We start from the raw sequence: 13,981 nt of genomic DNA, 5'->3' as shown, positions 1-13,981 counted from the left end.
ACTTCTAAGAGTCCTAAGAAAAGGACACAACTCCTGGCAACACCTCCCCTCTCAGGGGAAGGGACTGGGTGAACCCACTCTGGCTCTCTGAGGTCACCCCACTTACACACCAGCAATGGAGACCTTACCTTTCAAAGTGAGGCACTAACGACCGGGGGAGGTGGTCTCTGTGACTCAGGCCCAGGCAGAGGCTTCAGGTGCTTCCTCTCCACCCTGAGGGCCCTGGGCAGGTGGGGACCTGTCCTCTCCACCCACAGTACCCGTGGAGGTGCACACAGGGGCCAGGGGTGCTGGGAGCTCTCCAGCTGTTCTGTTCTAATTAGGGGTGACCGGCAAGTGCTCCTTATCCTGGTACTTGTTTCTCTGAGAGGAAGAGATACTCCTCAGTTCTCACAGGACAGTCCATGGAATTCTCCAGGCCAGAATACTGGAGTGGGTAGCCTTTCCCTTGTCCAAGGGATGTTCCCAACCCTGGGATCGAACCCAGGTCTCCCTCATTGCAGGCAGATTCCCTACCAGCTGAGCCATGAGGGAAGCCCTTCTCATAGGACAGAGGTTTCATATATCAAAATCTTAAAAGCCTCACTCTGGACTGGCGTCACCCTGCTTTCTCCCACTGGTGCCGCCAGGAGTGCCTGGGAGGCCCTGTTCGTGCTGTGGGTGGAAAGACCACACTGCTTGGGATCATGGATGATCCATGGGGCATTCTGTGCACCTGAGGGATTAAAAGAGGGCCAGAGATCAAAAAGGAAACATGTTTGTGTTTTAGAAAATCCTGGGCTGAGTTTAGATCTTCCACCATCTAAAATATAAAGAATAACAAGCAGTATAGATTGATCACAACACGGGAAGTTGCTTCATAAAATCAATTATTAACTAACTGGCACTGCTGCTAGTGCTAGCAGTACTGCCACACAGATGAGCCCCTAAATTTACGTCCTCTACTCCCCACTTCTCCGCCATGACCACCCAGAGACCAACCTCCTGAAAGGGCCCAGGGCTCTTCCAGTTGCACCTTATGCAGCCCCAGGCCTGGCCTTCCTGGACCCCCAGCAGGAAGTATTACTGGGGCTGGACAACTTTGAAATCAACACTCCCAGCACCACAGTGGGGAGGATTCCATCTCAGGAAGAACCCCAGACCCTGTGGCCTCTCCCTCTATGTCTGCTTCTCCCATGAGCTGCCACAGCCAAGACCCAGGACTCATTAGAATGGGATCCATCCAAGGCTTAGCAACCCCACTCAAAGGGCTAACAGCCCAGAACAGCAAGAAAAACCAGTAGCTCAGTTCAAACCCAGCCACATGGGCTATGCTTTGAACCCACCTGACTTTAAGTCTCTTTGGCATCTGGTACCAAAGAGAAACTAGAGAACGAGGGACAGCAGAGAAAGACCTGCTCCAGGATATGATCCCAACATTAAACCCGGAGGCCACTCAACCAACCGGGCACCTGGCATGAGCCACAGGCAGACACCGAGGCCCCAGGGTTTCCTGATAAGCAGAATTCATGAGAGCTCTGCTGTGTGAGGTCAGGAAATCCTGCACAAACAGGCCACACCAGCTTGCCACCTGTGTATTTCAAACAGACTTACTGTGACTATGAGGAAATTCCATGACTGGGACAGCTGCACACGGGACAAAGAAGGGCTGGGGCAACCTGACGGGCTCCTGCTCCCTCTCCCACCCCTGTCCTGCACAAGGCACTGCAGTACCTAGGTGGTCAGTGCCCTCTCAAAGGTGGCACCCTGCCCCACATAACTGTCCCACCCTCTGGCACAATGGCCAATCCTCTTCTGAAATCAGTGAGAATTCTATCCCCTAGGACCATCCAGTCACCTGAGAGCTGACGGATTCTCTGGTCTCTCCAGTTGTATGGGGTGGACTTCACCTGCCCAGCTGCTCACTGCCCACAGTGGCAGTGCCCTTTAGTCCAGCACAGCCTTTAAACAAGAGCCATGCCTCCCACCTGTAAACCACCTGGCCCACCCACCTCACCCCCAACACGATGGACTGAGGACAGCTCACACCTTCTCCACCTTCTCCACCCCTTTCTCAGCACCTGCATCTTCCACCCCTCCTGCTCTCATACTCACAGCCCGCCTGTGTCCCTAAGGCAGCACTAAGGGACCACGGAGAGCACGAGCCCCCCGGGGGGTCTGCAGCAGACCCCAGCAGGCTCAGCCAGAACAGGGGGCTGACAGCCCTGTGTCCCCAGGTGAACTGTCCTCTGGGGGATCTTGACCAAGGATCTTCAGGGTCATGGAGGTCACTGACATCACAGCTTTCCTCCTCTGGTTTGCCCTGCACATTCCCTCCTACACCCTTTGCCAATGCCAGGCTATCAGGACTCCCCCTTCAACCAGGAATCTGCTCCCACAACCAGGGAAAGAAAGCAGCGTGGAGGGTGCACAGAATTCATGGTGAAGCTGGAGCTCCTCCCCACGGGGGCTTTGCTCACAGTGCCAGCCCACGGGGAAGGGGGCAGCCTGGGGAAAGGTATGCTCTTAGGAGCTCTGGGCAGCTATGGTCCAGATGCAGGGCCCTGGGTTCTGTTCCCCTGGAAGAGGAGAGGCGATGGTATCTCCTTAGAAAAGCATTTATCAGATGTGACCTGGTCAAGGTAACAATTTTTACCTTGTTAAACTATAAATGAGTGCCATAAAATGTATGTTATTCTGGGCTCGGGTCCAGATTACCTTCCTCTAAATCACAGGGCACATATTGCCTGAGGCTGTTGGAATCTTCTTTTGGTCAAAGATCAGTCAGCATTTATACTGAACACCAGGAAATTTCTAACACAATATAAAATGTCTTTTATTTCAAGGCCATCCTTCCACAACACTCTTTAACCAGTTAAAAGAAGAATAGTAACCCCTGGAGTCCACTTCTTGCCATTCTAAAGATGAATACAACCTCTGAGCTCTCTCATGTTTCCATGAGGGTTTATCCTCAGACCTCAGACCACTGGCCTCTCTCCCCACCGGCCCCGTCCACCTCAGTACTGAGACACATACACCAAAAAGCAGCGCACAGTATGAAAATCTTTTACCTCAAGAAATGTAAACATTCCCCAAATTAAATAGGATTTCCAGTAACACTTTACGATTGCTTTCACTAAAGAGGGTTCCTGTCCATCCTTCTGGGCTCTCTTAACTTCTTGATCCCAGTACCTGTGATACAAAACAAAGCACAGTAAAGAACAGCGTGTCCACCAAAGGGAAAATGGGAGAGGGACAGAGTGGAAGATAAGCCTTCACTACAGGGCACTCTGTGGCTGCCCCAGAGATGCTGGCTACCTGCTTACAGGGCTCCTAAATGATAAGCAGTGCAGACTCTGAAGCACCAGAGAAACAGGCCTTGAGGGGAAAGTTCCAAATTCTGGAAACAAATTCCTGCCAAGATTTGCTGGACTCACAGGTCAAGAGCAGCTCAGGAGGACAGATTCCCTCCTCCAGGGACCCCACCTCAGGGGAGAGAGCTCGGCCTCCAGGGCCGTGGCTGTGGGCTCCCTCCACACCCACAGATGTACAGGGAATGTGGGCCTCCAAAGTGGGCTAAGCCCAGGGTCAACTGAGTGGCTGAGCGTGCAGTGTCAGGAGAGGAGTCAAAGCCTCCCCCAAACCTTTAGCCCCACGTGGAAATTCTCACCCTTTCTCCCCTTCTCCCTGATGTCTGTGCTCACCCTTGCAGCTCTTCTCCAAGGCACTGGGAGCGATCTTCTGGAAGCACCGAGTACATGTCATCTGGTTCTAATTTCCGTTTGTGACCAATTTTAAACAAGGGGTTTAGCCACCTGTTAAAAATTAAAGGAGAGTGACATATATCCAAATTACATATCTCTAATTAGAAACCTACATTCATGGACATTGTTAAAAAAAAAAAGTCTACATTTTAAATATATAAAGATATGGGGAAAATTAGATATATGCTTACAAACACACATACATTCTAGGTATGGGAAAGTCATGCTGGCTTATATATTACATAATTAAAGCAGCCTCTTTGTGGCCTACTGAACATACATTGTACCTCTGCTTTAATTATTAAGAAAAAAAATATGTTTAGAAATCAAAATAAAGTAACAGTGGTTCAGGCATGCAGAATAGAGCTGAATGGCCATTGTGGGTAAGGCTGCAGATATGTTCCTGTATTACTGAGGACTTAAATCTTCTGAAATGTATCAGATTGAAAGATGCCTACATGCGCTAGTGGTAAAGAATCCGTCTGCTAAAGCAGAGATGTAAGAGATGCTGGTTCGATCTCCAGGTTGGGAAGATTCCCTGGAGAAGGAAATGGAAACCCACTCCAGTGTTCAAACCTGGAAAATCCCATGGACAGGGGAGCCTGGTGGGCTACAGTCCATGGGGTCACAGTCGGACATGACTGAAGTGTCTTAGCACCAGTCATATTCAAAGCAGTTGTAAACTTGAGGTCTCAAGATCTCCTCAGATCAGTTGTCAACACAGAGAAGTTTTTGCTATGCTATGCTATGCTAAGTCACTTCAGTCATGGCCAACTCTGTGCGACCCTATGGACTGCAGCCTACCAGGCTCTTCCATCCATGGGATTTTCCAGGCAAGAGTACTGGAGTGGGGTGCCATTGCCTTCTCCACAGAGAAGTTTTTACAGGGAGTTATCTTATGGACACAACACCCTGAGTCTAACAGGATCTGGACCCTGAACTACTTACAGTCCTGTCAGACTCCCCTCAGCCAGAACACTCATGTGAGCCTCTTTCTGAACCCAACCTTCTGAAGACAACCTCAAGATAAGTAATAGCTTCCCAACTAAAATGTATTGATTCTTCTTATGGTCCTCCTCAGTATCACTCTCTGGAAAATTCATTTATTTTTAAAAGTAACATTCAAACATCCAAAAGGGCTGGGATTTTACTGACTGTTGGATCTGTCACCATCAGCCTCAGTCGGGGCTAGCCCACCAGACTTTCAGGGAACTTCTGCTGACAATATCACCAAACTATGGTTTAATTCCACCATGCCCAGGCTTCTTCCCAGGGACATCAGGGTTGCCCCATTGCCACCACTCCCCTGCAAAGGCCTATGTGTTAGTCAAATCCCTGTTTTCTGGGGGTCCAACCAACAGTTCACTATGAGCCCTCCACTGACAGGCATGGCCGACTCTAGATAGTTACCATGCTTAAGGGCTCTGGGGACAGGATCATACCAAACATGGAGGGCCCTGGCCATGTGCAAGTACCCTGGATGGGAGGGCGCCACCATGAGCCTAAACAAGACTCAATAAAATTCAAAGACAGTGTGTGTGCCCCTGAGGGATATTTGTTCCTTGAGGACCGTGTAGCAAGGGCTACCCATGTTGGGCCATCAACTGTCTCCAAGAAAACTACCAGGGGACACTGGGCTATATGTGGTTCACACCCAGATCAAGGTTACATTCAGATTTTAATTACACTCACACAACCTGTGAATCAAAGGGGGCCACTCATCTAGTCAGGAGGGGAGCTGGGCTGGTAATGGCAGTTGTCACTCTTGTAGGCTCCCTGGTGAGCCTAGCATGAGAAAGAATTTATAGTAACCTAAGTATAAAAAAAGGAGAAATTAAAAAAGTCAGAGACTGGCCTAGGTAAGTAGAGAACCCAGTTCTAACCTTAGAATGACAAAATCTTCACTAGACCCTCTGGCCCACATGACACTTGACCACTTCAAAGCTCTTGACTACCTGCTGGCTGATCAAGGGGGAATTTGTCCCCCAACCATTTCCTGTTGTTTTTATGTTAACACTAGTGGTCAGATAAAAGAGAGCACATCCCAATTGCCAGAGAAAACCACTTGCAGACAAAGACAAATATCATATGATACCACTTATACATGGAATCTTAAAAAGCAGTACAAATGAACTTACCTACCAAAGAGAAATAGAGTTACAGATGTAGAAAATGAACTTATGGTTACCAGGGGGTAGGGAGGAAGGGACAAATTGGGAGACTGGGATTGACATACATAAACTACTATATACGTATCCAACCTCTTTGCAACCCCATGAACTGCAGCCCACCAGGCTCCTCTGCCTATGGGGATTCTCCAGGCAAACCAATACAATATTGTAAAGTAAAAATAATAATAATAATAAAAGAAGACAACACAATTTAAGAAAAAAAAAAAAAAAAGAAGACCTGAGTGGGTTGCCATGCCCTCCTCCAGTGGATCTTCCCAACCCAGGGATCTAACCCAGGTCTCCTGCACTGCAGGTGGATTCTGTACGGTCTGAGCCACCAGGGAAGTATATATAAAATAGATAACTAATAAGAACCTACTGTATAGCAAAGGGAACTCTACTCAATACTCTGTAATAGCCTTTATCTTTTTTAAAGAAAAGAACCTTTTAAAAACAGTGGATATATGTCTATTGATTTACTTTGCTGAAACTAACACAACATTGTAAATCAACTATACTCCAGTACAACTTTTTCTTTAATAGAGAGAAGGTCACTTGGCCAAATACTCAAAACAAGAAGGGCCTGGCTGAACAAATTTGTGACAGGAACAAAAGAAGGTTCCCCAGCTTCCTTGGGCTTCTAAGGTCATTCTTAGAACCCCTTACAGTTACTTTCCTTCTCTTGCCCTTTGGTACATGATTCCTCAATTGTGTCATTAGTTTTATCTCTTAGAGAACTGAGACAATCAAGTGGCAGATGGTGTTTACCTAAGGCTATGAGCAATTGGGACTCTAGCCTGATAACAATCAGATTCATTTTGGTGGAATCAGGAGAAATCTGCTCCTCTAACCCAAAGTGAAAACAACACCCAGTTGTGGATGTGACTGGTGTTGGAAATAAAGTTCAATGCTGTAAAAACAATATTGCATAGGAACATGGAATGTTAGGTCCATGAATCAAGGTAAATTGGAAGTAGTCAAACAGGCAATGCCAAGAGTAAACATCGATATTTTAGGAATCAATGAACTAAAATGGGGTGAAGTGGACGAATTTAACTCAGATGACCATTATATCTACCACTGTGGGAAAAAGTCCCTTAGAAGAAATGAAGTAGCCATCATAGTCAACAATAGAGTCCAAAATGCAGTACTTGGGTGCAATCTCAAAAATGACAAAATGCTCTCTGTTCATTTCCAAGGCAAACTATCAATATCGTGGTAATCCAAGTCTATGTCCCAACCTGTAATGCCAAAGAAGCTGAAGTTGAATGGTTCTATGAAGACCTAAAAGACCTTCTAGAACCTTAGTTCTAGATAGGATATCACCCCAAAAAAGATATCCTTTTCATCATGGGGACTGACATGCAAAACCAGGAAGTCAAGAGATACCTGGAATAACAGGTAAATTTGACCTTAGTGTACAAAATGAAACAGGGCAAAGGCAAACAGAGTTTTGCCAAGAGAACGTACTGGTCATAGCAAACACCCTTTGCCAACAAAACAAGAAAAGACTACACATGAACATCATCAGATGGTCAATACCAAAATCAGATTGATTATAGTCTTTGCAGCTGAAGACAGAGACAGTCTATACAGTCAGCAAAAACAAGACTGGGAGCTGACTGTGGCTCAGCTCACAAACTCCTTAGTGAAAAATGCAGTCTTAAATTGCAGAAAGTAGGGAAAGCCACTAGACCATTCAGATATGACCTAAATCAAATCCCTTATGATTATAGAGTGGAAGTGACCATAGATTTCAAGGGATTATATCTGATAGACAGAGGGCCTAAAGGACTATGGACAGAGATTAGTGACATTGTACAGGAGGCAGTGATGAAGACCATCCCCAAGAAAAAGAAATGCAAAAAGGCAAAATGGTTGTCTGAGGAGGCCTTACAAACAGCTGAGAAAAGAAGACAAGAGAAAGGCAAAGGAGAAAAGCAAAGATATACCCATCTGAATGCAGATTTCCAAAGAATAGCAAGGAGAGATACAAAAGCCTTCCTAGTGATCAAGGCAAAGAAATAGGAGAATATTAGAATGGGAAATACTAGAGATATCTTCAATAAAATTAGTGAAACTAAGGGAAAATTTCATGCTAAGATGGACACAATAAATGACAGAAATGGTATGAACATAACAGAAGCAGAAGATATTAAGAAGAGGTGGCAAGAATACACAGAAGAACTATACAAAAAAAGATCTTCATGACCCAGATAACAACGGTGGTGTGATCACTGGAAATAGCCAGACATCCTGGAATGCAAAGGCAAGTAAGCCCTTGGGAAGCATCACTATGAACAAAGGTAGTGGAGTTGATGGAATTCTAGCTGAGGTATTTCAAATCCTAAAAGATGATGCTTTTAAATTGCTACATTCAATATGCAAGCAAATTTGGAAAACTCAGCAGTGGCCACAGGACTGGAAAATTTCAGTTTTCATCAATCCCAAAGAAAGGCAATGCCAAAGAATGTTCTAAGTACTGCATTCATGTCACATACTAGCAAAGTAATGCTCAAAATTATGCAATAGTACGTGAACCATGAACTTCCAGATGTTAAAGCTGGATTTAGAAAAGGCAGAGGAACCAGAATCAAATTGCCAACATCTGTTGGATCACAGAAAAAGCCAGAGAATTACAGAAAAGCATCTACTTCTGATTTATTGACTATTGCTAAGCCTTTGACTGTGTGGATCACAACAAACTGGAAAATTCCTCAAGAGACAGGAATACTAAACAAATTGACCTGCCTCCTGAGAAATCTGTATGCAGGTCAAGAAGCAACAGTTAAAACTGGACATGGAAAAAGAGACTGGTTCCAAATTGGGAGAATACAGCAAGGTTGTATTCTCTATTTCTGCTTTATTGACTATGCCAAAGCCTTTGACTGTGTGGATCATAATAAATTGTGGAAAATTCTTCAAGAGATGGGAATACCAGACCACCTGACCTGCCTCTTGAGAAACCTGTATGCAGTTCAGGAACCAACAGTTAGAACTGGACATGGAACAACAGACTGGTCCCAAATAGGAAAAGGAGTACATCAAGGCTGTATGTTGTCATCCTGCTTATTTAACTTATATGCAGTGTACATCATGAGAAAGGCTGGGCTGGATGAAGCACAAGATGGAATCAAGTTTGCCGGAAGAAATTTCAATAACCTGAGATATGCAGATGACATCACCCTTGTGGCAGAAAGTAAAGAGGAACTAAAGAGCCTCTTGATTAAAGTGAAGGAGGAGAGTGAAAAGGTTGGCTTAAAGTTCAACATTCAGAAAACTAAGATCATGGCATCCAGTCCCAACACTTCATGACAAATAGATGGGGAAACAGTGGAAACAGTGGCTGACTATATATATATATATATATATATATATATATATATATTTTTTTTTGGCTCCAAAATCACTTCAGATGGTAATTGCTGCCATGAAGTTATGACCCATCTAGACAGCATATTAAAAAAGCAGAGACATTACTTTGTCAACAAAAGACCATCTAGTCAAGGCTATGGTTTTTTCCAATAGTTATGTATGGATGTGAGAGTTGGACTATAAAGAAAGCTGAGTGCAGAAGAATTGATGATTTTGAACTGTGGTGTCGGAGAAGACTCTTGAGAGTCCCTTGGACTGTAAGAAGATCCAACAGGTCCATCCTAAAGGAAATCAGTCCTGGGTGTTCATTGGAAGGACTGATGTGTTAAAGCTGAAACCCCAATATTTTGGTCACCTGATATAAAGAGCTGACTCATCTGAAAAGATCCTGATGTTGGGAAAGATTGAAGGCAGGAGGAGAAGGGGATGACAGAGGATGAGATGGTTAGATGGCATCACCAACTCAATGGACATGAGTTTGGGTAAACTCCGGGAGTTGGTGATGGACAGGGAGGCCTGGTGTGCTGCAGTTCATGGGGTCGCAAAGAGTTGGACACGACTGAGCAACTGAACTGACTGACTGAACTAATGGTAGAAAGTAAAGAAGAGCTAAAGAGCCTCTCAATGAAGGTGAAAGAGGAGAGTGAAAAAAGCTGGCATAAAACTTAACATTCAAAAGATGAAGATCATGTATCTGGTCCCATCACTTCATGGCAAATAAATGCGGAAACATGGAAACAGTGACAGACTTTATTTTGGAGGCTCTAAAATGACTGCAGATGGTGACTGCAGCCGTGAATTAAAAGACGCTTGCTCCTTGGAAGAAAAGTTATGGCCATCCTAGACAGCATATTAAAAAGCAGAGACATTACTCTGCTGACAAAGGTCTGTCTAGTCAAAGCTATGGCTTTTCCAGTAGTCATGAATGGATGTGAGGTTTGGACTATAAAGAAAACTGAGCACCGAAGAATTGATGCTTTTGAACTGTGCTTTGAAGAAGACTCTTGAGAGTCCCTTGGACTGCAAGGAGATCCTACCAGTCAATCCTAAAGAAAATCTTTCCTGAATATTCATTGGAAGGACTGATGCTGAGATTGAAACTCCAATTCTTTGGCCACCTGATGCGAAGAACTGACTCATTGGATAAGACCCTGATGCTGGGGAAGATTGAAGGCAGGGAGAGAAGGAGACAACAGAGGATGAGATGGTTAGACGACATCACCAACTCGATGGACATGAGTTTGAGCAAGCTCCAGGAGTTTACGATGGACTAGGAAACCTGGCGTGCTGCAGTCCATGGGATCACAAAGAGTCAGACAATTTGAGTGACTGAACTGAAGTGAACCCAACATGTAACAATGCCTACGCTTAGCAGGTAGCAGGATCAGAAGATGAACCTTTGCCCCTTCAGAGTCCTTCAGTAATAAGGAACAGTAAAAAGGAAAGGCTGATGCCCTAGAAATATATCCCTGCCCCTCCCTCGAATGGAAACCAACTGCTCTTATCTGAGTTTCAGGCTCAATCATAAAAGGAAAGAAAAAAATAAGAACTGATTAGAACTAGGTAGGACCCAAATGGCAGAAGACTTAACATCTAGTAGACACAGAGCCTCATTATGCACCCACTGTAATATATAAGCATGATAAATGACACACCCACCAGGACCACTACAGTTGACAATGGCTATGACAACAAAGCAAAGAGCTCATACAAGGACTGAAAGGAGTGTTGCCTTAATTTCAGGTCCAAATCATACCGCATTATTGGGTAAGCCATGAATATTCCTCCCTCTCTTAACCTGATTCCCTTCCTTTTACTTCAACCCTCCTGTATACCCAGTTGGGCTGAGAGGTTGACTTGCAAACTAAGTCTGCACTTTTCCATTCTTTGGTCACTGAGCAAAGCTTGTGCTCTACCAGTCTCACCATCAGTTTACTAATTGGTTGGGGGAATCTGAGTGGAAAAAGAACCTCCCCATCATCATAAGGGGTCTCAGTCTGGGCCAGGACCCTGGAACAAGTCCAGGCAGCCAATTCCATGGCAAGCACAGCAGTTACATACACAAGAAACACAGATCCCAGAACCAGACTTCCTGGTTTGAGATCCCACTCCACCGCTTACTAGCTGTTTGATGGTAGGCAACTATTCAACCTCTATGCTTCAGAGTCTTCAAACATGAAATAAGAGGTAATAGCTCCTTCCTCCCCAGCAGGAAAACTGGAAATGGGTGCCAATGAAAATGGAAGTCTTCTCCTTCCATTTCTATACACATACATTTTCAAAGTCAATAAATAAAATGTGCTTTGAGAGTTTCTTGCCCTACTTGACGTTAAGGAGACATTTGTCTACTTTGCTATTATTTATGGTAACCACACACATACTCCATCTTCTAGGCCCCTCTTTCCTAAAGGGCAACCAAATAGCCAAGGGATGTAGCTACATGCACTGAATACATCACCATCAAAACAAGCATAGGAGCTGCCATCCCCCTGGGGATCCCCTAGGCTGTCCAATAAAAGAAGTATCAGAATTTGTGGAAAAGATAAATGGGTTAGGGTCCAGAAACAAAAGACCTAATAATCACCCAAGTGTGATTAAAATCCAAAGGTTCAGGCCTGCATATCTGTAGTCCCAGCTATTAGATGAAGATTTCAATTAAGAGCTTCAGCACTTTGCAGTGCTTTTCATCTCTGTGTTTCCTCCCAGCTCAGGGACCTGTCAGTGGTTTCAGGACCAAAGGACTCCTGGGCAGGACCACCTGCATCAAGACCATGCACTGCTTCTCTGAAGGATAGAGATCTGGATAAGACCCCACAGGTTTCAGGGACCCCATTCCCAGGGTTTGGTTCTCAAAGATAGAAGTGGAGATATTCACAATAGGGCCAGGGCTGTGGTCAAATATACACTCGACTCCTGGCCATGTGTCCCAGGCAAAAGCAACACATGTTCCAGAGTAACGTCCCCATTCATTTCATAAAAAAAATAGTGTTTTGTACACACATGAAATTGGCCAAAACTAGGTACCAGGACATACAGGACCACACAGGGAGTGAAGGAGGGACAGAAAGAAAGACATGGCCATAGACAGGGGGAAAGAGGGAGCCCAGGGCAGTTGGAACTCAGATGTTCACCTAAGGAACATAGGAAGAGGTGGGCACATTATTGGAAGATGGGAAAGATGCAGGGCACTAAATAGATAAAGAAAATTGTTCACAAGCTGCTTGCTTGGTGGGGGGCAGGGGCTGGGGGTGGGGGTGGGGGAGTTGCAGCTTATTTCAGAACTGACAGCGAATTCCTGAGTGGTTCTGAGGCCACTGGATAAGGTGGAGAGTGGGGAGCCCAGTCCCTTCTCCTGCTGGGCAGTGACTCTCCCTGAGCAACCTCCTTGCATTCTGCTCCTGCTGCATCAGCTCTCAGGCTCCAGGGCTGGCTGGGCGGAGAGCAGCAAGGCAGGGAGACTCAGTTCCCCTGACACCAGGTCCCTTGGTACCCCTCCCAACCCCACCCCTCCCAACCTCGCAACCCCACTGGCCCCAGGCTCCCAGGCACACTTCCTCGCTTTGTCCCTTGGTCCCCAACGGAAGCAGACAGTGTTGCACCCGTGGTGGAATGTCAAAGCTCAGGGCGCTCACCAGACAAACAGGCGCGAGCAGAAGTTCGCCTTCTGCAGCGGGCTGGTCTTCACCTCTGCAGACACGGGCAGCATCTTGTCGGCCAAGGCAGACACAGACCGGGGTCTCCCTGCTCAGGCGGCGGTGGGGCTCCTGCTGCTCCTGGAGGCGCTGGTGGGGATGCTGGAGACTGGCCGCCTCGCAGGTCCACTGGGCCGGAGCCTGAGAACACCTGCTTCTGAGAGTGGAGCGCCCTTTGTGCACCAGGTCCGCCTCGCAAGACTGAGCGGCCTCCAGGGTCCACCTCTGAAGCACCCACTCTTTGCAGGTGCTGCCACAGGCATAGGATGGATGCAGCGTGCCACGTGTGGGGCTGCAGGACCAAGAGACACCCAGGTAGATGCTTCCAGAAGCCTCACGCAGGTGGGAGGCAAAGTTATCAGCTCTTTGATAAAGGCAGCAGGCTGACTGTGGGGCACAACCAGCCCAGCTCCCAGGAGCGCACCTGGCCGCAAACTCTGCGGAAGTTCCTGCTCTGAGCCCAGGCACTCACCCAGAAGGTGGAGACGGGAGGCTCGGGCCCCGCCCATCTTTGCTGCTCAGAGGCTCCCCATGGGCTGCAGAGGAAACCTGGAGAAAGCTAGCAGAAGGAGATAGCAGCCTTCTTTCTGGGCCCTCTGCCCTCATCAAGACCAAATAAGGGCGCTGTGGGAAGTTCTCCAACTGTAATGAAGCAGAACCCAGTGGGGCCTTCCTGGGATAGATCCTACCCCCACCCCATGCCCTCTGCCTGTCTCCTGTTTGTAGAAAATCTTTAGTCTCCCAGGCCTCATCTGAATCACAAAAGGCTGGCTCAAGAATTAATGGCTGGAAAAATGTGAACACGTAATAAAAAAAAAACAACAACAACCTTTATCAATAGACTAGCCATACGGCAGTCACAAAATCTTTAGTTTTTCCCAGAAGGCTACAGAGAATATGTTTGGTGCACATTCCCAAGTTGTTTTGCAGATACTAAAAAGTCCACCAGGTGGAAGAAGTTAACTGCATGATGACCATGATAAACTGGAACCTAAGGATT

At 46.3% G+C, this 13,981-nt stretch overlaps 1 protein-coding gene across 1 annotated transcript in view; it reads right to left on the bottom strand.

Moving 5' to 3' along the window:
• Nucleotides 1-13,497, bottom strand: part of LOC112577712 (ATP-binding cassette sub-family C member 4) — a 161,705-nt gene extending 148,208 nt beyond the window's left edge. The window contains exons 1-3 of the mRNA XM_045162483.1: nt 12,922-13,497; nt 3,684-3,794; nt 3,051-3,171 (exon numbers count right to left, since the gene is read on the bottom strand). Of these exons, the coding sequence (XP_045018418.1) occupies nt 3,051-3,171; nt 3,684-3,794; nt 12,922-12,995 (306 nt within the window). The 5' untranslated portion in view covers nt 12,996-13,497. The remainder of the gene's footprint in view (nt 1-3,050; nt 3,172-3,683; nt 3,795-12,921) is intronic.
• Nucleotides 13,498-13,981: the final 484 nt, after the last annotated feature.

This window comes from Bubalus bubalis, chromosome 13 (genome assembly GCF_019923935.1).
Source record: "Bubalus bubalis isolate 160015118507 breed Murrah chromosome 13, NDDB_SH_1, whole genome shotgun sequence".
NCBI classification, from domain to species: domain Eukaryota; kingdom Metazoa; phylum Chordata; class Mammalia; order Artiodactyla; family Bovidae; genus Bubalus; species Bubalus bubalis.
This window is presented reverse-complemented; position numbering and strand designations above follow the sequence as displayed.